At 41.4% G+C, this 25,711-nt stretch overlaps 1 protein-coding gene across 1 annotated transcript; it reads left to right on the forward strand.

Annotated features, from left to right (window-relative positions):
* Window positions 1-373: 373 nt before the first annotated feature.
* On the forward strand, window positions 374-16,556 carry LOC128022689 (advillin-like). Its single transcript, XM_052610479.1, has 20 exons — window positions 374-503; window positions 647-718; window positions 2,954-3,028; window positions 3,357-3,553; window positions 3,819-3,927; window positions 4,062-4,172; window positions 4,260-4,465; window positions 4,626-4,704; window positions 11,696-11,794; window positions 12,314-12,467; window positions 12,814-12,914; window positions 12,991-13,128; window positions 13,436-13,594; window positions 14,067-14,246; window positions 14,328-14,476; window positions 14,715-14,859; window positions 14,971-15,159; window positions 15,239-15,307; window positions 15,406-15,513; window positions 16,434-16,556. The coding sequence occupies exons 2-20, from the start codon at window positions 659-661 to the stop codon at window positions 16,545-16,547; spliced, it is 2,442 nt and encodes an 813-aa protein (XP_052466439.1). The 5' UTR covers window positions 374-503; window positions 647-658; the 3' UTR covers window positions 16,548-16,556.
* Window positions 16,557-25,711: the final 9,155 nt, after the last annotated feature.

Consider the following 25,711-nt stretch of genomic DNA (forward strand, 5'->3'; position numbering starts at 1 on the left):
CACATAATCGAGAACATGTTCAGTGATGATTTAGTGTTGCACCGTTAAGCACATTCAACATATGTAATATCTTGTAGCTAGAGTTTTGTAGCATCATGCTAATAGAACCTCACAACATGTGTCTGTCGAGTCCCTTCAGATAAACCTTCAGTAATGATCGGACAACACAGGCTCTAAACACTGACTGATTGTGATCTTTTCTTGTCTTTTGAATATCTCTTGTTGTTGATATGACTCATTTGCATGGACTGTGTTAAAGTCTTACTCTGATTGGTTGTTGAGCTCAGGATTGAGTGACAGCAGGCAAATTCATCCAAATGAAGTGATGGTAATATCGGTGTGAAAGATCTGGACAAAAAAGGGCATATTTAGCTCTGTGTTGTGTTAGCGTCAGAGAGTCCAGGACTAGTTCAGCTGTCTCTGACCGGCTTTACACACCTGTCTTTATCCATCTGAGGGGAATCATCTCTAGAGCTCTTCCACATCACTGCTTCCACTTCCAGGTAACGTCTTGACATTCAAACTTGTGTTTTGCTCTTTTTATTCAAACTACATTTAGGTGTACATGATAACCCGTCAGTAGTGATGTAGTGATGCTGAATTCAAGCGAATAGCCCAGTGAACGCTCTTCTGTGTTGTTTTTCAGTCGATCTGAATCATGCAGCACACATTCAGAGCCGTCACACACTCTCCAGGGATCCTGATCTGGAGAATCGAGGTAGGGTTTGTGTCGTATGTGACTCTCAGCGGTGCTCCTGCTTTACAAGCTGTCCTTTACAGAGGTTTACTGGAGAGAACCAGATTAAAGAATGACATTCCTTTTATCAACAAAGTGCATTATACTAATAAGCTTTGGAAATAACAGTACAGTCACTGTTGTTACAGACAGTGCGGTGTAAAACTATATACAGTACTGCTATAAATGATTTCTGTGTAAAAAAGGAACAACACGGGGATGTCACAGAAATACGTAAAGCTCAGTTCTCCTAAAGGCTCAGTGGTTACCCAAAACCATTGGTCAGTAACAAACAAATAACCCCAGCGGCTCTTTCATGATAGCTGGAGACTTCAACCACACAAACCTGAAGACAGTTTTCCCAAAGTTCAACCGACCAGTGAACCTTGCAACAAGGGAAACACACACGCCCCAGCTCTGGTACTCAGATCACATCTCTGTTACGCTAATACTATTTATTACTGTAATATTTTATATTTTAAATGTTTAAAAAACGTCACAATTATTTTTAGGACTATCATGATTTTATCCTTGATTTTATTCTTTGTCGTGTTGGTTTTCTATTTCGTAAGTTGTTTGATCATCACTGTCAAACTGATATCCCTGTTATAAAGACACTTTAAGGTAACAAAATATGAAAAAGTATGGCGGATATTTAGGCCAAAGTGGGAGAAGATAAAAATCTTTGTCATTATTTTATCTTTGTTATTAAAAAACTAACTAAACAAAAATACACATTACAAATACACATAATACACAAATAAAGATAAACAGTGTTATATTTTCAGGTACAATAGGTATATTTAGCAGGAGCATTCAAAAAACTGAATGAACAAATGTGAAAATAAAACACTATATACACTGATTCCTATTAAAGCAACTGTATTACAGTTTTTCAGTCAAGAGTATGCAGTGATTTTTCTCTCTGTGTTTGGTGTTTTATACCCAACAATTAAAACAGTGTTTTTTTATTATATACCTTCATGTACCCACTCAAAAGTTGTTTTAAACCTGATTGAGTTTTCTTCTGCTAAACATTAACAATCAGCTATCAAAGTCAACGTCGACCTGCAACTGTTTGGTTATCCAGATCTCTCAAAATATCTTCTTTTGTGTGCAGCACAATAAAAAAATTATAATATAGGTTTGGGACAACATGTGAGTGAATAAACAATGAAAGAAATACAATTTTAGGGTGAACTATGCCTTTAATTACAGTACTGTCCCTTTAAGACCTGCACTGATGTACAGACATGCATCTGTTTCTTTTAGATGTTTACTTCCTTTTAGACATATCCATCTGAGTCTACACATAACCTTGTGTGTTTCAACAGTATTAGCACAAAACATGACTTAGTTCAGTAATCAGGCACAGTTTCGTTTTCGTGCTGCACTTTGATTGTGTTCAGAAAAAAACTGCACATCAGAAAAGCACATGAAACATTTAAATAACCAGTAAGGCTTTAAAGCAGATCAAAAAAAAAAACAAAAAAGAAGAAGAAAAAAACCCTTTTGTGAATTAGTGCAGTGTATGAGAGTAACTCTAGTCTGAGTTAACACTGATGTTAATGTATGTGGCGGTATATTAATCCAGAACTGCAGCTGATTGAATGTGCGCTACTACGATATTTACTACCATATACTGATACTACCATATTTCTTCAAAAGCAGATTGTGGAGACACTTTTATCATCCATGATCAAAAATCTTTATATTACGCTCCCCTACCCTCAGCAGATCGGAGCACTAGGGCACTTTAGCTCGGACCCATAGACTGTATATAAACATGTGCATAGTGTCCGTGATGTCACTCGTAGGTTTCCGAAGAGCTGTTTAGAAACCAAAAGTGGGCGGAGCCGGCCATCACCATCTTAACCGGGCGTCACCCCTCGTCACTCCCAGATAATCGAAAATGGGCAGAAAGGCGGGAGCTGGTTGCTGTAACCACGCCCACCTCAAATCACCCCCCCACTCTCCTCTGTGTGCACTAGACAGTTCTCACACACACTGCTGCGTGTACACTACCCAAAAAAGACAATGTTTCTCTTTGCACATTGAATTATGTGAAGCATATGTATGTGTTAGTTTCTGTATGTCCACACATGTAGAGGAGTGACAGTAAAACTCAACTTGACTTGATCAAAGCTTTAAGTGAAGATTTGGACAGGTTTTAAACTGGTTTCAAGGAAATTTCTCACTTAAATGTTCCCCCAACAGAAAATGGATCTCGTTTTGGTCCCGGAAAAAGTTCACGGACAGTTTTATGAAAGTGACTGCTATTTATTGCTCTCAGTAAGTGAATATTATCTTCAAATTATGTTGTGAAAAATTCATGATGAGTTCTGGTGACAGATGTCTGACACTGGCGCGCGCACGCACGCGTGTGTGTGTGTGTGTGCGTGCGTGCGTGTGAGTGTGTGTTTGTGTGTGTGTGTGAGTGTTTGTATTGTCTTCTGTGTTATTTTTGAACTCTAATATAAAGCCCATTGTCCTCTCCTCATCCCTTCAGCTTAACCTGACCATTTCCTGTTAGACAGCTATTGGTGGTTAGACGTCATATAACTCATTAATTCAGTTACAGCCTCAGGTTTTACATCCTAAGTCTGTCATCTCTGTGCAGACACGCAAAGCTGGAAAGTCTGCATACTATGACATTCATTACTGGATAGGCTCCATGTCTACGCTGGATGAACAGGGAGCTGCTGCTGTCTATGCCATTCAGCTGGATGAGTTCCTGGGCTCCTCACCTGTCCAGTACCGCGAGGTCCAGCACCACGAGTCCAGCATCTTCTGCGGATATTTCAAACAGGGCATAATGTAAGCATCCCATACCTGCAGTTCTGTTACTTTAGTTAGTTTCAAAGCATTGCTTTCTCAGGTCTAATTATAATACAGCCACAAAGCTGACAGAAAGAAAGAAAAGTTGTGCAAACTTGATCAAATATAAGAACATGTAACCTAAAAAACCACAGCTCTACTTTACAAGGCCCCCTGGTGGACACCCTTTACATTTTCACGCTCTTCTGTGTGTGCTCCATGAAGATGACAAAAGCCACACACATCTGTCTTTATATGTCTCTAGTTATAAGTCCGGAGGGGTGTCATCAGGAATGAACCACGTGGAGACAAACACGTATAACATTCAAAGACTGCTGCATGTGAAAGGGAAAAGGAAAGTGACTGGCACAGAGGTGACTATTATTAAATGACTTCTAAAAAGGCTGAATGTTGTCTGGTTTCTTGATTTGACTCAATGTTCCTCACAATCCTTCATCTGATCTTGATGTTTGAGTGAGTAAATGAGTAAATGACTGGTCAAATGCAGGTGGAGATGAGCTGGAGCAGCTTCGACACTGGGAGCGTCTTCCTGCTAGATCTCGGCCAGACCATTCTCCAGTGGAACGGCCCTGAAAGCAACAGACAGGAGCGTCTGAAGGTGATCTTTTATCTACATATGTATATACTTACGGTAGAGTTTTGGGTTCTTTGAAATCCTGATGTGCTGCTCATTGTTGACTGTAAGGGCATGATGCTGGCCAAGGACATCAGGGACCGTGAGAGAGGGGGCCGGGCAGAGATCGGTGTGATTGAGGGGGACGCAGAGGCTAACTCCCAATCATTAATGGATGTGATGGTGAGCTACTTGGGTGAACGGCCCTCGAAGCTGCCCAGCGGGACGCCTGATGAAATAACTGACCAGGAGCAGATGTCTAAGCTCACCCTCTATCAGTAAGTGCTGTCAGCTCCAGCTTGTAATATCTTACACTTCAGCTGTTTGCATGACCTAAAACATCATTCAGTTGATTAATCAGCACGCCTAATGTTTATGGGGTTTACGAGTTATGTTGTAATGTTCCTTACTTAATCTAACAAACCCTCGATGTTGCAGTGTGTCAGACGCTAAAGGATCTATGAACATCACAGAGATCGGATGCAGTCCACTCACACAGGACATGCTGAATCATGATGTAAGCACAATCACAGCTGGAAGGAGATTTCTCCATTACACCATAACATGTCATCCAAAATATCACTCCAAATATTTGCTTTCATTCAATTGTGCTGGTGTTTAATTTGATGGTCAGAAAGGACATTTACAGAAACCTCTGTATACAGGGGAGATTCTGTGTGACCCTCTGTCACATAATACAGAGCGTTTTCAACTAAATTCAATTAATTACCTTCAAATGTATCCATCAAGTTTATACATTAACAAAGATTGTGGAGGACATCTCAACACTCAGCCCTGAGACACACTAAAATGATCAATATGTGTCACAACCGGGGCTATAACCTAGAATGTGTTGCTGGTAGCCCAATGCTCTAGCCACTACACCACAGAGCAGTGTAGATCCAAATTGCAGAGAACCACACAAGGCAGGATTGGAGAAAAACAAACCGTCTTTACTTAGCGTCTTTCTTGAATAAACATAAAAGTTAACATCAGAAGCATGGCTGAAGAAGATACGGATCCACAAGGCAAAAAGGTCCAAAAAACAAAGTAAAGCCTACAAATAAGCAGGTCAAAGTTCTGAGTAAAAAGTCTCTCAAAGAAATCCAAAACAGGGCCAAAGGATCTGTCTGAACAAAAGAACTTCAAGACTGAGCAAAGATACAAATAAATGCAGGTCTTATATATGCCCAAATACACACAGTAACAAGCCAGGTGATATCATTGAGCTAATCATTAACAGGAAATCAGGAGGAAGTTGTGGAAGGTCTTGTGCTCTAGGTTTCCCTCTGCTGGACAGACCGTGGTGTGGTGACAGGGTCCCCCCCACCCCCCTTTATGGCCGGCTCCAGATGGCCTTGGATGGTCAGGATGCAGGTGATGGAATGTTTTGATCAAGTCCGGGTCCAAGATGTGTCGTGCTGGCACCCAGGTATGCTCCTCAGGCCTATATCCCTCCCAGTCGACCAGGTAGTGAAAACCACAGCCACGGCGTCTTGAGTCTAACAGCCTCCTCACTGTATACGTGGGACCACCTTCTATAATATGGGGGGGGGGGGGGGGCAGGACCTGGGGGAGACAAAGGAGAGGTTACTACAGGTTTCAGTTGAGAAACATGGAAGGTAGGTCTTACTCTCATCGTTCTTGGTAGAGCAAGCTGGTATGTAACAGGATTGACCCTTCTGGTGATTTTGAATGGGCCAACAAATCTTGGGGCAAGTTTTTTGGACTCAACTCTTAAAGGCAAATCCTTAGCTGAGAGCCAGACCCTTTGTCCAATTCTGAAGTATGGGGTCACCCTTCTTCTCCTGTCAGCATACTTCTTGTAGCGAGTTGAAGCACTTTCAAGGCCAAGTGAGCCCTTTTCCATGTCTTTCTGCACCGTTCAACAAACTTTATAGCATTAGGAACTCCAACCTCTATTTCTTGACTGAAGAACAATGGTGGCTCAAATCCAAATTGACACTTGAATGGGGAAAATCCAGTGGAGGAGCTGCGTAAGGTGATGTGTGCCAGCTCTGCCCATACCAGGAACCGACTCCAAGAGAATGGCTGATGGGATGTGCAGTAGCGAAGATATTTCTCCAACTCCTGATTCACCCGTTCTGTTTGGCCATTTGACTGAGGGTGGAAACCTGAAGAGAGACTGACAGAAGAGCCAAATAGAGACCAGAATGCCTTCCAATAACGAGACATGAACTGGGGACCCCGATCCGTAACAATGTCCACAGGAATTCCATGGATCCTTACAACATTTTGAAGGACAATGTCAGCAGTTTCTTTAGCAGAAGGAAGTTTAGGTAACGGAATAAAATGTGCAGCTTTAGAGAAGCGGTCCACCTCTACCAGTATGACAGTGTTACCTTCAGATACTGGCAAACCCGTGATAAAATCCATGGATACATGAGACCAGGGACGTTGAGGGATTGGCAATGGGTGTAGAAGACCGGCAGGGGGCTGATTAGAAGCCTTCTGTTGAGCACAGACTGGGCAGGCTTGTACAAAAGATCGGACCTCTCTTGACAACTCTGGCCACCAAAACCGTCTTTGAATAAAATCCAATGTCCTCTCTACTCCTGGATGTCCAGCAAGGGAGGAGGCATGACCCCACTGAAGGACCTCAGATCTTGTTTCCTTTTATGAACAAACAAGCATCCTCCTGGAACCTCATCAGGAATGTGCACGCCATGTAGCGCCTCACGCACAGTATCTTCGATGGACCGGCAAATAGGTGCCATTATGCAGTCTCTGGGAATGATGAATTCTGGGGAATGGTCCTTCTGGGAGCAATCATACTGCCGTGATAAGGCATCAGCCTTTACATTCTGTGATCCAGGTCTGTAAGAGATCACAAAATTGAAACGGGTAAAAAAGAGGGCCCACCTAGCCTGACGAGGGTTAAGGCGCTTAGCCTGCTGTAGATAGGACAGGTTCTTGTGGTCTGTCCACACAATGAAAGGATGCTTAGACCACTCTAGCCAGTGGCACCACTCTTCTACTGCTAGTTTCACAGCTTGGAGTTCTCGGTTACCCACATCGTAATTTCTTTCTGCTGAAGACAGGCTTCTGGAAAAGAAGGAACATTGATGAACCTTGTTATCTGTAACGGATCTCTGAGAGAGCACTGCTCCTACTACCACTTCAGATGCATCCACTTCAACAATAAAAGGTAATTCAGGGTCTGGGTGTACCAAGATTGGGGCAGAAGAAAACAGTTTCTTTAACCTGTCAAAAGACTTCAGAGCTTCAGCAGTCCAGTGAATGCGAGTGGGTGAACCCTTCGTAAGAGCGGAAATGGGTGCTGCAATTGTTCTGAAGTTACGAATAAACCTCCTATAGAAATTGGCAAAGCCAAGAAATCTCTGTACCTGCTTCAGTGTTTTGGGCTGGGGCCAGTTTGTGATGGCAGATACCTTCTTTCGTTCCATCTGGATGCCTTCTTGAGATATAATATAGCCTAGGAATGAGACTTGAGACACATGAAACTCACACTTTTCAAGCTCTAAAAAAAGATGATTCTCAAGTAGCTTCTTCAGAACCTGTTGGACATGGTGAATATGTTCCTGTAGAGAGTTTGAGAAGATTAATATGTCATCTAGATAGACAAACACAAAACTATTCAGCATCTCCCTCAGGACATCATTAATGAAGGCTTGAAACACAGCTGGGGCATTAGATAATCCAAAGGGCATGACTTGGTATTCCCAGTGGCCAGTTGGAGTACTGAAGGTTGTTTTCCATTCATCACCCTTCCGAATACTTACCAAGTTGTATGCACTCCACAGATCTAATTTTGAAAAAAAATCTTAGCTTTCTGAAGCAGTTCAAATGCAGATGACATGAGTGGGAGAGGGTAATGATTCTTAATAGTTATTTTATTGAGCCCACGGTAGTCTATGCAAGGCCTAAGGCTACCATCTTTCTTAGGGACAAAAAAGAATCCAGCACTAGCTGGTGATGTTGATGGGTGAATGAAACCAGTCCTTAAAGCATCCTGAATATATTCATTCATGGCTTTAGTTTCTGGGGCAGAGAGGAAATATAGATGACCTCTAGGAGGGAGTGTGCCAGGAAGGAGGTCAATAGCACAATCATATGGTCTGTGAGGTGGTAGTTTGGTAGCACATTGTTTGCTAAACACTTCTTTCAACTCTTAATATTCAAGGGGCATAAGTGTCAGATCTGGTAGATTATTCAATGAACAAAGCACTCACCTCTTCAATAGCTGCCAGAATTTCTTTATTCCCAGTCACAAAGGAAGCAGGAGAGGCGCAGGAGTCCTTACATGCTGAACCCCAGTCAAGAAGAGTTCCCGAGGTCCAGAAAAATGGAGGGTTGTGAAGCCGCAACCAGGGATAACCAAGGATAAGGGGTTCTCTGGAAGACTCGATAAGATAGAAGGAGATTGTTTCATGATGGTTAGCTTCAATGGTTAAACACAGAGGAACGGTTCTAAACCTTATCACTCCAGACCCAATAGGTCTGCCATCCAGGGCTTCAACTTTCCAGGATGCAGGACAAGTCTCATAGGGAACACACATCTTTTTTGCCAGTTCAATGTCCAAAAAATTGTCAGCCGCACCTGAATCCACAAATGCCTTCAATGATATTATCTTCTCTTTTGCATCCCCCCAAGTAAGGGTAGCTGACAACAGTAAACGGGAGTGAGGAGTGTTAAACTGGGCAGTTCCACTCGCTAAGGTCCCCACACACCCTAGCGAGCCTTGGCTTTTACCACTAATTCAGGGCAGGAAGAGCGCATGTGGCCAGTACCTCCACAGTAGAAACAACGACCCACTCTCATGCGTCTCTCTCTCTCTCTTTAGGTGATAGATGAGTCCTGCCCAGCTGCATTGGTTCTTTCTCTGTCTGTTGGTTGAGGTGAACAATCTCTGGAACATTTGTAGGTGATAACATGGGCATGACTTGGGGAGACCAACGTTCTCTTCTCCTCTCACGAATACGGTTATCAATGCGGGTGGCCAAGGTTATGAGTTCCTCCAGACTTGAACCCCAGTCTCTACTGGCTAATTCATCCTTAAAGGGGGGGTGAAATGCTCGTTTTCACTCAATATCCTGTTAATCTTGAGTACCTATAGAGTAGTACTGCAACCTTCATAACTCCAAAAAGTCTTTAGTTTTATTATATTCATAAGAGAAAGATAGTCTGTACTGATTTTTCCCGGAAAAACATGACCGACTGGAGGCGTGACGTATGGGCGGAGCTAAAGAATCGCGAGCGCCAGTAGGCTTTTGCGTTGAGAGCGTTTGGAAGCTGTGACATTACCGTGAGGAAAAAAACATCCAAAACAAACCATGGCTAACAGTCAGATTCAGCGTAGATTTATGATCCAGAATCAGATCCAGAGGCTGAAATTGAACAAGAGCAGCAGCAGCAACGACGTCTCTATGTGGTATGTACTGAAACTATATATTTGTTTGGCGGTTTTGGAAAATGACTAAGTTCCACTTTGTCGTCTTTTTTTTTTTTTTTTTTTTTTAAGCTGTACATGTGGAAAGTGCAGTTTGATGACAACATCGCATGTTGTTTACTTGATGTGCTTACACGCTGATAGCTAAGTTAACAACACAGAGATATTTGAAGCAGTTTTACTCACCGCATGCGGTTCCAACACACGATCGTGACCCTTTTTCGTTGGTACTGCATTATCCTTAAGAAATAAACATTGTGTAAATCCGGCGTCAAACTGGGCCTTGTTTGTAAAACAAGCATCTTCGAAATGCAGGGAACAAACAAAAACACTTGCACAACTCCGTTGATGCTCTGTAAAAATAAACTCCATCCACTGGTCCCTTAATGCTGTTTTCTTTTTGGTAATCTGTGCAGGGTTGTCTTGCCCTGGCAACCAAAAACACACTTCTTTTGTGACATTTGGCGACGCTCTTGCTCTGATCAGTGAAGTCTGTTGTGCTCTCAGTGCTCTGCTATACGGGAGCGCGCTCTTCCGGCAGAAGTGCCTCAGGACCCATATAAGGAAATTCCGCTCCATTTAACGTCACACAGACCCATACTCTAAAAAAACTTTCCAAAACTTGTGACAAACCGGAAGGAGTATTTTTGGAACAAAAATACTCTTTCAAACGTACAACTTAATTTTTGAAACTTTGTCCATGTTTAGCATCTTCAGAAAGGCCACGGTAGAAGGTTGAGAGAAGAGCCTCTGAATCCCATTTACTCTCTGAAGCCAGAGTACGGAACTCAATGGCATAATCAGCCACAGATTGATGCCCCTGGCGTAGGTCAAGCAACCTTCTTGCTGCCTCACGGCCACTGACTGGATGGTCGAATACCTGTTGGAGAGTCTCTGTGAACACTTTTAGAACTGAGCAAATGGGGGACTGTTGTCTCCAAAGAGCTGAGGCTCAATCCAGGGCACGATCACACAACAGGGATATTATATATGCAATCTTAGCCTTCTCAGAAGCAAAGGAAGAGGGTTGTAGTTACAAAATCAGAGAGACTTGAGTCAGGAAACCCTTACATGTACCGGGCTTCCCGTCATAGCGCTGAGGGGCTGGGATCTTGGGTTCCTGGGAAATAGGTGCGGCTATTGGTGGAGAATCTGGGGCCAGTGCTGCTACAGGTTCTCGGGGCAAGTGGGCTTGTAGTTGTTGCAGAGATTCCCCAATCTGGTTAGCAGCATCTGTCAGCCTATGTAGCTGTGATGCATGTGTTCCAAGCAATACTCCCTGTTTGCTAAGGGCTCCATTAATCTGTTCAGCCTCTGCTGGGTCCATCATTTTGCTGGCTCAGTCTTGCTGTCACAACCGGGGCTATAACCCAGAATGTGTTGCTGGTAGCCCAATGCTCTAGCCACTACACCACAGAGCAGTGTAGACCCAAATTGTGGAGAACCACACAAGGCAGGAATGCAGAAAAACAAACCGTCTTTACTTAGCGTCTTTCTTGAATAAACATAAAAGTTAACATCAGAAGCATGGCTGAAGAAGGTGCGGATCCACAAGGCAAAAAGGTCCAAAAAACAAAGTAAAGCCTACAAATAAGCAGGTCAAAGTTCTGAGTAAAAAGTCTCTCAAAGAAATCCAAAACATAGGGCCAAAGGATCTGTCTGAACAAAAGAACTTCAAGACTGAGCAAAGATACAAATAAATGCAGGTCTTATATATGCCCAAATACACACAGTAACAAGCCAGGCACAGGTGATATCATTGAGCTAATCATTAACAGGAAATCAGGAGGAAGTTGTGGAAGGTCTTGTGTTCTAGATTTCCCTCTGCTGGACAGACCGTGATGTGACAATATGAGGGCCTAGAATTGATTATTATGACAGCATCAAATGTTAGACAACAAAATAAAATAAAAATCAAGAGGAATGAACTAATGACTCTGAAACATGCTTTCATATAATTTGTGTATGTATAAATACACTACAAAAAAGTAGTATTTTAATTAATACATATTTAAAAATCTGTATTATTTTAAGCATTTCTTTCTTTCTTTCGTTTTCTTTCTTTCTTTCTTTCAGGACTGCTATATTTTGGACCAGGGAGGGATGTCAATATTCGTGTGGAAGGGAAAGACAGCCAACAAAGCAGAGAGACAAGCAGCAATGACCAGGGCTCTGGTGAGTTGTCTTGTGTCAGCCGCCACTGAAGGAGATCTGTAGTCTCAATGAGTCCACTTCCTCCAGAGGTTACCACCGCTGCTTTGTTCAGTATATATGAAACATGAAGTCTGTGTTTGCAAAGTTCGGACTGGTGGTGTACATGGCCTATAGTCCTAGTGACCATAGCATTATACTGACGGTTTAAACATCCTTACAGGAACTGAACCTACAACCCAGACGTTTAACCACTAGTGGTGTTTGTAAGAATCAAATTAAGACTTTTGAAACCCTTACTTCAGATAAAATCCAAGTCTATAACTGAATTGACTCTTATTGTCTTATTAAATAAAGATGATTTGACTTAATCCATAAAAACACTTCCACCACGGGTCTGAATCAGGAGAGAAATCTGCACAGATCAGCTCTGAACTAATCTGTGACACACAACAGCAGATGCACTTTTGATGGAACTGACTGGAGTGCAGTGGATTATTATTGTGATCAGATTTACACATGACTAATGTGATCCATCTCCAGGAGTTCATTAAACTGAAGGGTTACCCACTCACTACTAAAGTGGAGGCTCTCAGTGACGGAGGAGAATCGGCTCTCTTCAAGCAGCTGTTCAAGAGCTGGACGGTCAGAGAGCAGACAGCCGGTCTGGGCCGGACACACACCGTGGGGAGAGTGGGTACGTCAGCCTAATACCAGATCATTTCATTACTTCAGTCCATCAAAAACTGTTTTCTGTCCAACAGACTCTAGAACATTGAGGCTATCAGTTTAAATAACTAAATAAATCAAAACATTGATATGTCAGTACTGTCACAGCTATGCTGTATTAAACACACAATGATGAAGAAAAGCAGATTTCTGAAGTCTTTAGTCCAATACACAGAGTAGATCCACACAGACGACATCATGTCTGTGTTTATGATATATCTGCAGTAGTTTGTAGCGTGATGCTGTGATGATGAGCAGAGTAAGCATGACTGGATGCTGGTCCATAAGCTTTGCTCTGTCCTGTCATTGATTAGCTGATGTCCCTCAAGAGAAGTTTGATGCCAGTAGGATGCATGTGATGCCTGATGTTGCTGCACAGGAGCGTTTGGTGGATGACGGCAGTGGACAAAAGCAGGTAAGGAGGATGGGAGTTATTAAAGAAATCACCCTACACACACAGAGATGATCTCTGAAGCCCTCTCCATCCTCAGGTGTGGCGCATCGAGAGTTTGGAGATGGTGGAGGTGGATCCTGAGATGCATGGGTACTTCTATGGAGGAGACTGCTATCTGATTCTGTACAGCTATGAAGTTAATGGCAGGAAGAACCACATCCTCTACATGTGGAAGGTAAAGGGACCATAATGACTGCTGTCACAATCTCATTATAAACCCAGATAACAGGAATAGTGCAAATCATCTGCAACAGTGATTATGCACCAAAAACATATCTGGTAACAAAATGTAGTTTTAGTGCTTGGTAACCCTTTAAACAAACATCTGTGTCTCTGCAAGCATGTTATAGAGCATTTGTAATTCCCTACTTATTAGAATGGAGAGTTTTTAGTTGAGTTTGATCTCTACACAGTACAGGTGAGCTCAGAGGAGCTGTGAATGACACCAGGAGACTGATATGATGATATGTGTTCTGTGTTAGGGCCGTCATGCGTCTCAGGACGAGGTCACGGCGTGTGCCTATCAGGCGGTGACCCTGGACCAGCAGCACGGAGGTCAGCCGGTGCAGGTCATAGTCTCCATGGGCAAAGAGCCACGCCACTTCATGGCCATCTTCAAGGGCAAGATGGTGATCTTCGAGGTAGTGCACTACTGATTTAATCACACTGCGCTTGGGCTAAACCTTAGATGGCAGGAGGATCTTCTCACGTTTAATAATGCTTATAAAGCACATATTAATGCTTAATTATTCTGCATGACCATATCCTAGATTCTTTAATCCGACCCCATCCCTGAACTTAACCTTACCTAACTATTAATAAGCATCAAATTAGGAGTGTCCTGAGGCAAAAGAGAATCTGTACTAAAGCGTGATCTAAATAAATAACAGTGTACACAAAATGACTCAAAATGATAAAGAACGTCACAATCACAAATTTAGTGCATATTTTATGAAAATGTTTGTGTTCACAATGCAGCCTACATTTCTTTTAGTGCAACAACCTGTACATTATGTGCTGCTTTTACATTATAAACTCTAATAACATTATAACTTGCTCGATGTGTTTATGTGTCTTACAATAACCCCTTATATTATGTGTAAACCTGGGCAGGGCGGCACGTCCAGAAAGAGCGCCCCGGAGCCAGAGCCGCCCGTCCGTCTGTTTCAGATCTGTGGCTCTCACCAAACCAATTCTAAAGCGATCGAGGTGCCAGCCCTGTCAGCTTCACTCAACTCCAACGACGTCTTCCTCTTGAAAAGCCAGAACGGCATCTTCCTGTGGTATGGCAAGGTACGCCGTCTCTCTTCGGGACTCTGGGAGAGCGATCGCAGCTCCGTCCTAAACTCTCTCTCTCTCTCTCTGTCCTCTCAGGGATCCAGCGGGGATGAGAGGGCCATGGCGAAGGAGGTGGCCTCCTTTATTGGACGAGGCTCATCAGAGGAGGTCATGGCTGAGGGACAGGAGCCATATGAGTTTTGGGAGACCTTAGGTGGAAAAGGACCCTATGCAAGTGACAGAAGGTACCCCGAACTAAGAACAACTCAAATATTCAGGGTAAAAGATTTGCAGGCATTCTCAGAAAAAGGCAGAAAGGCTGTCGCTATAACAGTACCCTTACAAAACAATCTAAAATGTACCATAATATTACATCTTTAAGAGAATAATGAACAAAAATGATGGTAAAAAGGTTTTGAAAAGGCACTGACCCATTGACAGGGAGTAACAGTTCTTCACTGTTGATGTCCCGTCTCCTTCAAGATTACAGCAGGTGACTCTAGATCATCAACCACGTCTGTTTGAGTGCTCCAACAAGACCGGCAAGTTTCTGGCCACTGAGGTAACCCAGTTCACCCAGGATGACCTGCGAGAGGACGACGTCATGCTCCTGGACACCTGGGATCAGGTAGACCAGCACAGTCTGAACTAGAGCATACTCTGGTCCTCTCGGATGAAAGTCTCTAAAACAGTAGCTCTGCATCCCAACCCTAAACACAGCCTTCGGCTCTTCTTCTAGGTCTTCCTCTGGATAGGAATTGAAGCCAATGATGTGGAGCGTAAGGAATCTGTGACAACGTGCCAGGAATACCTGCGGACTCACCCTGGATCCCGGGACCCTGACACCCCCATTATAATGGTGAAGCAGGGCTTTGAGCCTCCTACCTTCACGGGGTGGTTCACGGCCTGGGACCCCACTAAATGGAGCGTAGGTTTGATGAAAGAGTCCTTCTCTGCAGCTGAACGGGATGTTTCCTCTAATTCACTCACTGTTATCCTTGTACTAGGGTGGAAAAACCTACGAGCAGCTGAAGGAGGAGTTAGGAGAGATCACATTGCCCACTAAAGTGGAATCTGTAAGATCCTACCTTCTCTTGTATATAACACACATTTCAGTCAATATGAACCTGATTTGCATAAAAGATTTGTGTTCAATTGTGTTTTGTAATGACAGGGCTCCACTGATGCGGAGAGTGAACCCGTCTCACAATATCCAGCAGAAATGCTGATGAACAAACTGTCTGGAGATCTGCCTGAGAACGTGGACCCCGCTCACAAAGAGGTGCGGACAGCTTTTACTTTACAGGAGCGTTAAACAACACATGCTGTCAGATTGTACTGTTGTCCACCAACCAAATCTTGTCAATATTTTTGTGGCCCATGTTGATTAATTGATCTAAATCCTTCTGTATTATAAGGTTAAGTATAAATGAAACTTTCCCACATGGAAATCAGGACATTCAGTTTCCTCTTTGTTCTATTGTTGAACTTTTCCTGATCGGTTTGTCAGATTTGCACAAAGTCTTGTTCCATAAGCAGTTTATGAGCTCGGGTTGGTTTTGGTTGTGTTCTTGCTCCAGGTGTGTGTTGATTGCTCATTACCTGTGAGTTTACAGCTCTAGTGTGCATCGTCTTGTCCCGAGTCTGCTGCATCTGTCCTCTGTTTTTGCTCCAGAACCGGTCTAATGACAAACCAGGCTTCCTGTAGTTCAGATAGGGCAATGCCAAGCTCATGGGTTCATTCCTAGCAAATGTAGATGATGCACTGTGCATCAACTTAACTTTACAGTCAAAATGCATTCTGAAAAAGAAAGAACACACTACTTGTCCATGTGCTGTTTAATGCAAGCATGCTTTTAAAATCTGCAAATGTTATACATGAAGAAATTCAGAGTCATGCAAGTAATCCCATCTCTCAAAGACTGTCCTAACACTGAACACACAGCTGGTTATACTTCAGAGAGAGCACATCCCTGCAAACCTAATGGATCTCAACAGAGAGAGGGAGTTAAGAGACATTTGACTACTATATTTGAATACCTTTGAAAAAGTGTGGTGTTTCTTTGCTCAAAGCAATGTGTGCTGCTTCATATAACATCCTACATCACTTCAGTCAAGCTAACACAGATCTCATACTTATGCTATATTTAAAATCATTTCCATATATTTACATCACACATTTTCCCTGTTCTGCTCTTCTAGAGACATCTCTCTGACCAAGATTTCCAGGCCATATTTGGATGCTCCAGGGAAGAGTTTACCAGTTTGCCTCAGTGGAAACAGAAGAGCATTAAGAAGGAGAAGGGCTTGTTCTGAGCGTGACGAAGAGACGCAGCTAGATGTCCCATTTCAGATTTAAAGACAAATCTTCGTTTCAATCTTTTCTCATAACTGATCGTGTAATAGTTCTTATGTTCTAGACGCAATAGGCATATTGCAGTTTAATTATCAATAATGATATTTTTGCTGAAAGCTAAATAAAAGAATATTTAGAAACACATTGTTTTGAATCTTCCTACTCCTGTTTTCTCCAAAATTATATCCCCATCTATCCCACAACTTTCAGCTGGTGTGTGAAGTGCTTTAGAAGGTATAACAGATATTTTATTTTCTGAAAGACTGAAGAATATGTGATCACTTTATACTAAAACAGAAATGTGTCCTCTGCGGTTTTGGCCAAGTCAAGTCAAGTGTGTTCACAGAGGTTTTCATGGGCCGATGCCAATAAAGCTAGATTTAAGTTAAAAAACACACAATAATGTGTGACCTGACATCTTATTCCTATCCATTATGTTTTTTGAGCAGAAAAACTGAATATTTGACTGATTTCTGAAGGATCATGTGACTGGAGTAATGATGCTAAAACATTCAGCTTTGAAATTACTGGAAAACATTACATTTTAGAATATAATAATATAGAAAACCCTTATTTCACAATATTACTGCTTTCGCTGTATTTTGGATGAAATAAAAGCAGTCTTGGTGAGCAAAAGAGAATTCTTTAAAACGTCCTCCTGTTCAAGTCTTTTGACGGGTGTATCTGTATATATGCCAGGTCCCAGTCCAGCCCTGGTCAGAAGAGGACCTGAATGTGTTTATTTTGGGTAATCCAGAAAGGGTCAATGAGAACATTAATGTGTGACAGAAAACAGAGGAGAAAAGATCAGACTGACTGATGTTGTTTTTAATACACATTTTTGGATATAGTCATATGATGGAAAGAAAAGAAATAGATATTGTAACAACTTGTAGTTGTTCTATTACCGTGGGCTGACTAGAGCTAAGCTAGACTGTTTGGTTTAATCTAACGGCTAGCAGGGTGCTAGCATCTATACGTCGCAACTTATTTTCGCCAGCGGGCAGAGCGAGCACTCGCATCCCACACACCGCACGACCGTGAGTGTCTCTGTGAGCAGAGTTATTAACAAACCAGCCAACAGGAGGCAATAAGTATCTGTTACTCTTTAATTCGGAACACAATCATCAAACTGCACAGGCAAGGCCATATCACAAGTCACTCCTCAACACATCTCTCTCCATGACGGTGACAGTCATCTTTTTTTATAACATGGCAGTAAATGAACCCAAATCAACTCCAATTAACTTAGACATGAACATGTATAACATTACTAATATTAGAACTCAACCATCTTGCTTAAATAACCCATAATTGAACGCTAAACAAATACCCATAATGCACCTGGCTGCCAGTGCTGACTTTCGGGTCATTACAATATTTAAACATTGGTTCTTGTGAGATTAGCATATTCTCACCGGTTCTTATGTCATCCCTCGTCATGAACGTATGACAGTGAGCAGAAGCTATAGATTACAGTTTATAAACTTATAAATACAGATATTTTTCTTACAAAAATGCAATGATTCACCATGTGAAGACCTTTTTATGATGGATGGATGTGGTTTAGTGGATTTCTTTTGGACTATACTGAAAAAATAACACCCACTCACTTCCCTTCTAAAGACTAGGAGAGACAGGACTTTATATATATGTATGCATATAAACTTTGATTGGATTTGTCTGAAAGATTAAATTCATATGCACCTAGGATGAGTTAATTTTAATTTTGGGATGAACTATCTCTTTAAGTGCTTAACTGTAAACTCAACAATCAGGTGCAATTACTATAAAGAGACAAAGATGAGTTTTTGTCTTCAAATAAATAAATAAATAAAATCAAATAAAACAGGAAGGCAATGTTGCAGTGAGAGGGAGAGGGAGAAACGATGTTGGTCACAGAGCTGTGTTAAATGTCCTGGTCCAGCGTGATATACATCTCAATGTGTGCTGCACATGTTCAGACAGACTACACAACACTGCCACAACTGAAGAGCAGATGAGATGCATTGTCATCTGGGACAATGTGTGTTTCCACCACAAAACTGGTTTTAGAAGCAACCCCAATTTTCACTCAAAAACAGTACCATACTCTCCCTTCCAACTGCTTTTTCTTTCTTTTGTTATGATATAGCAGTGGATAGTTTACGATCTCCAGCCCTGTGTCAGGATATCACTCATTTAAGTCCTGGATTCACCATCCGAGAAGATTCTTCCCTCGCTGTCTTGCCAGAACAGATGTGGATGAAGTGCTATGGCCAGATCTGGCTAGGCCAAAAGATGTCTAGGGGTTTTGTCAATCATGTACTGTACGCTAACAACATATTCTGCAAAATCAAACCTGATTATATCATTAGAAAAGTAGAACAGAGTACTGCAGTGTGTAAGTGGTTCAAACAGAATCAGATTGTTTGATAAGGTGCCAAACTGGGGTTTTGTTGAATCATTGTAAAGTTTTGAATGAAGTGCTTCATTTTGCAAATGATCTGAGGTTTTCTGCTACTTGTGTGTGTGTGTGTGTGTGTGTGTGAATATGTGAATTGTGTTGTGTTTTAACAAAAAGAGCCTTGTCTTTAAGATTGTGCTTAAGCAATGGTCAAAGACTGTAATAGAAATCTATTTGTAGAGGTAATACTACTCCCCCTTGTGTTATATTGTAATGTTATATTCAAAACACTTGAAATAAACAAACACAGGATTAAAGTTGTGATATTGACAATACTGTGAATTGGGCATTCAGCATTAAATCACAATCTGTATAAAATAGGGAAACATGAAACCGGTAATTGTGGTATGTATTGGCTTTCAGAAACAGTAAATCATGTATAATTAAATTAGTCCGGTCATTAAAAGATGGAGGTATAAACAACTACTCACTCAGAATTATTAGGTGATGGAGTAAATGACTGAATTCACAGTTAAGTGTTGATCATTTTAATAATTATATTTCAATTCTTAGACTATGGGCACTTTCATGTCCTTTGATCATATTTTATAAACAACATTTAATTTTGAAAAATTCACACTTTCATAGTTAAATTTACAATGAAAGTACTTTAGGAACTTTTTACCAGTAGTCTATAATTATTTTTCACCTTTTTAAACATCATTATACATGCAAATATTGCTGTTTTGTGCTTGTCCCACGCCCAGAATTCTGATCTTCAATAATGAAAAAGAAGTGTAAAAATTTGATTCATCCATTTTTTTTATATGATTGAATAAAGTATCAGTAAAGGAATCAAAACATAATTGGGGATTTTAAGGTCAGACAACTATTAATGTGATTTTATATACAAAATGTAGTTGTCCCACAGTATTGCCGTCATTTCCACCACAACGCTGTAATGTTCTTTTAACAAGTTTTTTTGAAAGATTGTTTGGGTGGTTTCTATGGAGATGAACAATGACATCACAGCACATGTCTGACATGGAGGAGATTTTAAATTTCTTCAGCAACTTGGAGAAGAAAACTCAAGGTAAATATTGCTTGAAATGAAAATATTTTTATTGTATGTCATTTCCAAACATGGCGTAACATCAAATGAGTCTGTCAATAAATTGATTTTTTTAACACAAATAGATTTAGTTTGCATGCATGGAATGCTTGCTACCAATTCATAGCTAATCTGTAATACTAGCTTGGATTTTTTTACAAAATACTGTAGAATTGTCATTTCCACCACATTACCTTCTTGGGTGGAAATGACATTTATGCTTACAAGGTGCAATTTATAGAATGAGTGGCTACATATGAATATTATTTTTATTGAAATGTACAACGCTTATGTTTTTATTCAAATATATATTTGTTGAAATTTATTTTATCTATTTTTAAGATGCCACGGAAGTCAACTGGAGAAAGGTCTCAGTGGTGCTGGGATCAATGGCTTTTATTGGCCACTGAGAGATAATGTCATCTGGTACCAACCCATGGATATAATAAAACGGCACAAGGAGATTTTGGCCCAATCCCAATTCTATTTTATACCCCTTCCCTTATGGTTTAGTGATTTCCAATTATGTCTACGGCAGTTATCGCCCTGATCAGACATATGCTGTGGCACTATCATGTCTGTAATGATATGACGTTAGCAAATATTAGCGATTTTTTGCAAACATTTCTTTGAGTAACATGACCGTTAATATGAACTCACAATTGAATGTAACATAAAACAAATGATTACTTTTCGTTTAAAATATTTATGCCAAAAAAGCTTACATTTATGTGTCTTTTGGTTCGCTGTAGCAGCCATGTTGCCGAGATAATTCATACCCCTTCGTTTGAAGTGTGGCCCCGAAAAATCTTCATTTGAAGGGCTATCTGGCCTTTCCCCTTACCCCTACCCCTCCAATCAAAGGAGAATCGAGAAACCCCTACCCCTTCACGTGAACGCACGAAACGTTGGGGTAGGGGAAAGGGGAAGGGCTAAGGGGTAGAATTGGAATTGGGCCTAAGACGGAAGTTTGGAAAGAAATCTACAAGATTTGGCCTTGAATCACATCTCTCTCTTTCTCTCTCTCTCTCTCTCTCTCTCACACACACACACACACACTCCCTCTCTCATAAATTCTTACACAAACTACCTCACTTTCATGCACATTATCTCTCACACCACATACCGTCTGGTCACCAGTATGAGCATGTACAGCACTCAATACTTAGTTGTGGCTCCTTTTGCCTGAATGACTGCAGCAATGCGGCGAGGCATGGAGTGGATCAGTCTGTGGCACTGCTCAGGTGTTATGAGAGCCCAGGTGTCTCTGATAGTGGCCTTCAGCTCTTCTGCATTCTTGGGTCTGGCATATCACATCTTCCTCTTCACAATACCACACATATTTTCTATGAGGTTAAGGTAAGGTGAGTCTGCAGGCCAATTAAAGGGGGGGTGAAATGCTATTTCATGCATACTGAGTTTTTTACACTGTTAAAGAGTTGGATTCCCATGCTAAACATGGACAAAGTTTCAAAAATTAAGTTGTACATTTGAAGGAGTATTTCTGTTCCAAAAATACTCCTGGTTTGTCACAAGTTTGGGAAAGTTTTTTTCGAGTATGGCTCTGTGTGACGTTAGATGGAGCGGAATTTCCTTATATGGGTCCTGAGGCACTTCTGCCGGAAGAGCGCGCTCCCGTATAGCAGAGCACTGAGAGCACAACAGACTTCACTGATCAGAGCCAGAGCGTCGCCAAATGTCACAAAAGAAGTGTGTTTTTGGTTGCCAGGGCAAGACAACCCTGCACAGATTACCAAAAGAGAAACTGCATTAAGGGACCAGTGGATGGAGTTCATTTTTACAGAGCATCAACAGAGTTGTGCAAGTGTTTGTGTTTGTTCCCTGCATTTCAAAGATGCTTGTTTTACAAACAAGGCCCAGTTTGACGACGGATTTACACATCGTTTATTTCTTAAGGATAATGCAGTCCCAGTAAGTAAAACTGCTTCAAATATCTCTGTGTTGTTAACTTAGCTATCGGCGCGTAAGCACATAAAGTAAACAACATGCGATGTTGTCATCAAACTGCACTTTCCACATGTACAGCTTAAAAAAAAAAAAAAAAAAAAAAACATAAAGTGGAACTTAGTCATTTTCCAAAACCGCTAAGCAAATATATACAGTTTCAGTACATACCACATAGAGACGCCTTTGCTGATGCTGCTTTTTCAGCCTCTGGATCTGTGTCACAGCTTCCACATGCTCTCAACACAAAAGCCTACTCGCGCTCGTGATTCTTTAGCTCCGCCCACACGTCACGCCTCCAGCCGGTCGTGTTTTTCCGGGAAAAATCGGTACAGACTATCTTTCTCTTATGAATATAATAAAACTAAAGACTTTTTGGAGTTATGAAGGATGCAGTACTACTCTATAGGTACTCAAGATTAACAGGATACTGAGTGAAAACCAGCATTTCACCCCCCCCCCCCCCCCCCCCTTTAAGGATAGGGTCATAGGGATACCATGGTCCTTAAACCAGGTACTGGTAGCTTTGGCACTGTGTGCAGGTGCAAGTCCTGTTGGAAAATGAAATCTGCATCTCCATAAAGTTGGTGAGCAGCAGGAAGCATGAAGTGCTCTAAAACTTCCTGTTATACAGCTGTGTTGACCTTTGACCTCAGAAAACACAGTGGACCAACACCAGCAGATGACATGGACCCCAAACTATCACTGACTGTGGAAACTTTACACTGGACTTCAAGCAACGTGGATTGTGTTCCTCTCCTCTCTTCCTCCAGACTCTGGGACCCTGATTTACTTTCATCAGAGAACATAATTGTGGTCCACTCAGCAGCAGTCCAGTCCTTTCTGAAGCGAGACACTTCTGATGCTGTGTGTTGTTCAAGAGTGTCTTGACACAAGGAATGTGAAGCTGAAACCCATGTCTTGCATACGTCTGTGTGTAGTGGTTCTTGAAGCACTTGGTCCAGCTGCAGTCCACTCTTTGTGAATCTCCCCCACATCTTTGAATGGTTTTAGTCAAACAATTCTCTCCAGGGTGCAGTTATCTCTATTGCTTGAACAGTTTTTTCTACCACATCTTTTCCTTCCCTTCTCCTCTCTATTAATGTGCTTGGACACAGAGCTCTGTGAACAGCCAGCCTCTTTTACAATGACCTTTTGTGTCTTGTCCTCCTTGTGCAAGGTGTCAATGGTCATCTTTTGGACACCTGTCAGGTCAGCAGTCTTCCCCATGATTGTGTAGCCTACAGAACTAGACTAGCTCTTTTCTTAAAGCCATTTCGCTAATTTGTGAAGCTCAATTATCTTTTGCTGCACATCAGAAATATATACTTTGGTTTTTCTCATTGTGATGGATGATTAAGGGAATTTGGGCTTTGTTTTTCCTCCTCTTTATATTTCTGTGAAACAGGAAGCCATGGCTGGGTAATTTCATGTTCATAATCACCCTGGAGTGCTCATAATTGTGAATATGAATGGGAATATACTTCAAAATATATTACTTATAAGAATTTCTATTTTTTTTATATATATAAAAGATCAAAAGGATTAATGCAGATTAATTTTCACTGCCTTCTTTGATCATATTTACTAAGGGAGTCGATATTTTTGGCCATGACTGTATATAAATAGAATTTGTAAAACATTTAACATTTTAATTTATTTTTTCCACAGAGCATGTATCTTTTCTTTCTCACAGGAAGCTTTTCAATCTCACACAGACACTCTTGAGAAATAATTATCCTGAGAGCCAATATAATCACCAACAAAGTGGTTTTAACTCTGAAGACGAATAACTACAGCCTTCCTCTGTCACCATACAGCCAGACAACCTAAAGAGAGATGTGTGTTGCCACAGAACCATGCGTTTACATAAAAACTATTTAGACATAGCACAATGCTCATTCAATAAATGCACAGCTAAACGTGTTTTGAGTCTGGATTTAAATGTGCATTCACCTTGAGAATTTCATCTTTGTTTCCAAACACAATGAGTCAACGGAAAGGCTAGAATAAATCTCTGTGTCATCTGCATAGCTGTGATAGGCAGTTTGTTTGAGTTGAGTTTGAGTTGAGCCTTGAGGGACTCTGTATGTCATTGATGCCCACATAGACTAAGGATCCCTTCTTAGTATGGACTAAACTATTTGAGGACTACCTTAGAAAGTCCTACCCAGTTTTCTGTGTGGGAATGACAGAAGAAATGAAGAAAAAAATAAAAGTTGTTGAATTTCTAATGTGCAAGCATGAAATGCACAGTTAAAACAAACATAAATATGCTCAAAATTTTCTTTGACAGTGAAGATTAACCTGCCATGAAGAACATTAGCTTAGACACAAAAAATGTGATTTATTTGTAATGTTACAATCACATACTATTTTGAAAGACATGCCATTGCTGACCAAGTATATTTTGATAAGCCATTTATTTTATTGTATGATCTAGAGGAAGAGCCTTTGGTCTGAGGTTGCTGTTATGAAACAGTTTTAAGAAATGCTCCTTGAGCTCTAAATGTAGAATCAGCCCCGTGTTTAAAAGTGGAAAAGCTTCTCTTTCTGAAGAATTGAAATGAGTTCAGCTTTCACAGCATCAGTGTTATTACGTACAACGCTACAGATGTTTCTCATGCTGTCCTGATGGGTTAAACAGTTTGTGATTTCTGAATATTGTTCTTCATTAATGATTTTCTGCTGAAGCAGTTTATCTGCAACCATCTGGACATTTTTAACTCTCTGAATCAGATCTGGCCAGTGGTCATCAAAATATCTTACTTTATCTGCCTCACTCTTTAGAGGTGGCTCATCTCTCGGTGGATGAATCTGAACCAGTTCTTTCTGGAGTGTTGCAGTCCAGACAATCTTCTTGTCCTCCTCTCTGATAAGAGTCATGTGAACATCGTTCTCCAGCTGTGCCTTGATCTTGAAGAAGTTAGGGTCCATTTCTCTCCTGAGTGTAATCCCTTCTTTGGGATGGACATTGGCACCAGGAACATCAAGAATGTTTGGAGTTTTCATCCGAAACGATCTGTCAGGTCTGGGATGCGAGATTAGATAACTTGATCTTTCGATCTTCTCAACAACTTCTTTTGCATGAGCATCAAAAGGAAACAAGTAGACATGTAGAATAAAAGGAGCTTTAGAGCGCATGTAGATAAGAAGATCGCAGTGTTCATACCATTGCATTCTCCGTCTTATGATTAATGTTGTAGTAGAGAAGGATGGTTGGACTATCTTGGCATGGAATCGGGTCAACTGAACAGGTTCCATGGTTATTCCTCCATCTTCTACACTGAGGACTTTCACAGCATCTCTGAGGGAAGCTTCAGACTCTCCTAAACAGGCGTAATGTGGCAGATGAACTTCCTCCAGTTTCCCTGAGATCACCGTCACCTCCATCACTGGAGCGATTCGGTTGCACTGTAGCCTCTTCATTTCTGTGTTGAGGAACCGTCCGTCTACGGTGTGATACTGAAGAGTGACGTCCCCATCACAGACCCATCTCATCCTGGTCCTGACACACTCGTAACGGCCCGGTCCAGTGCTGACCCTGAACTTTGACACCCCTTCATCTGTGCAGAGCGACGGCTCAATCTGAACCCACTGATCTGGATCAGAGACATGAACACAAGACTGACACGTCAGCAGAGGGTGAATATTGAGCCCAG

Source organism: Carassius gibelio, chromosome A11, assembly GCF_023724105.1.
Source record: "Carassius gibelio isolate Cgi1373 ecotype wild population from Czech Republic chromosome A11, carGib1.2-hapl.c, whole genome shotgun sequence".
Taxonomy (NCBI): Eukaryota; Metazoa; Chordata; class Actinopteri; order Cypriniformes; family Cyprinidae; genus Carassius; species Carassius gibelio.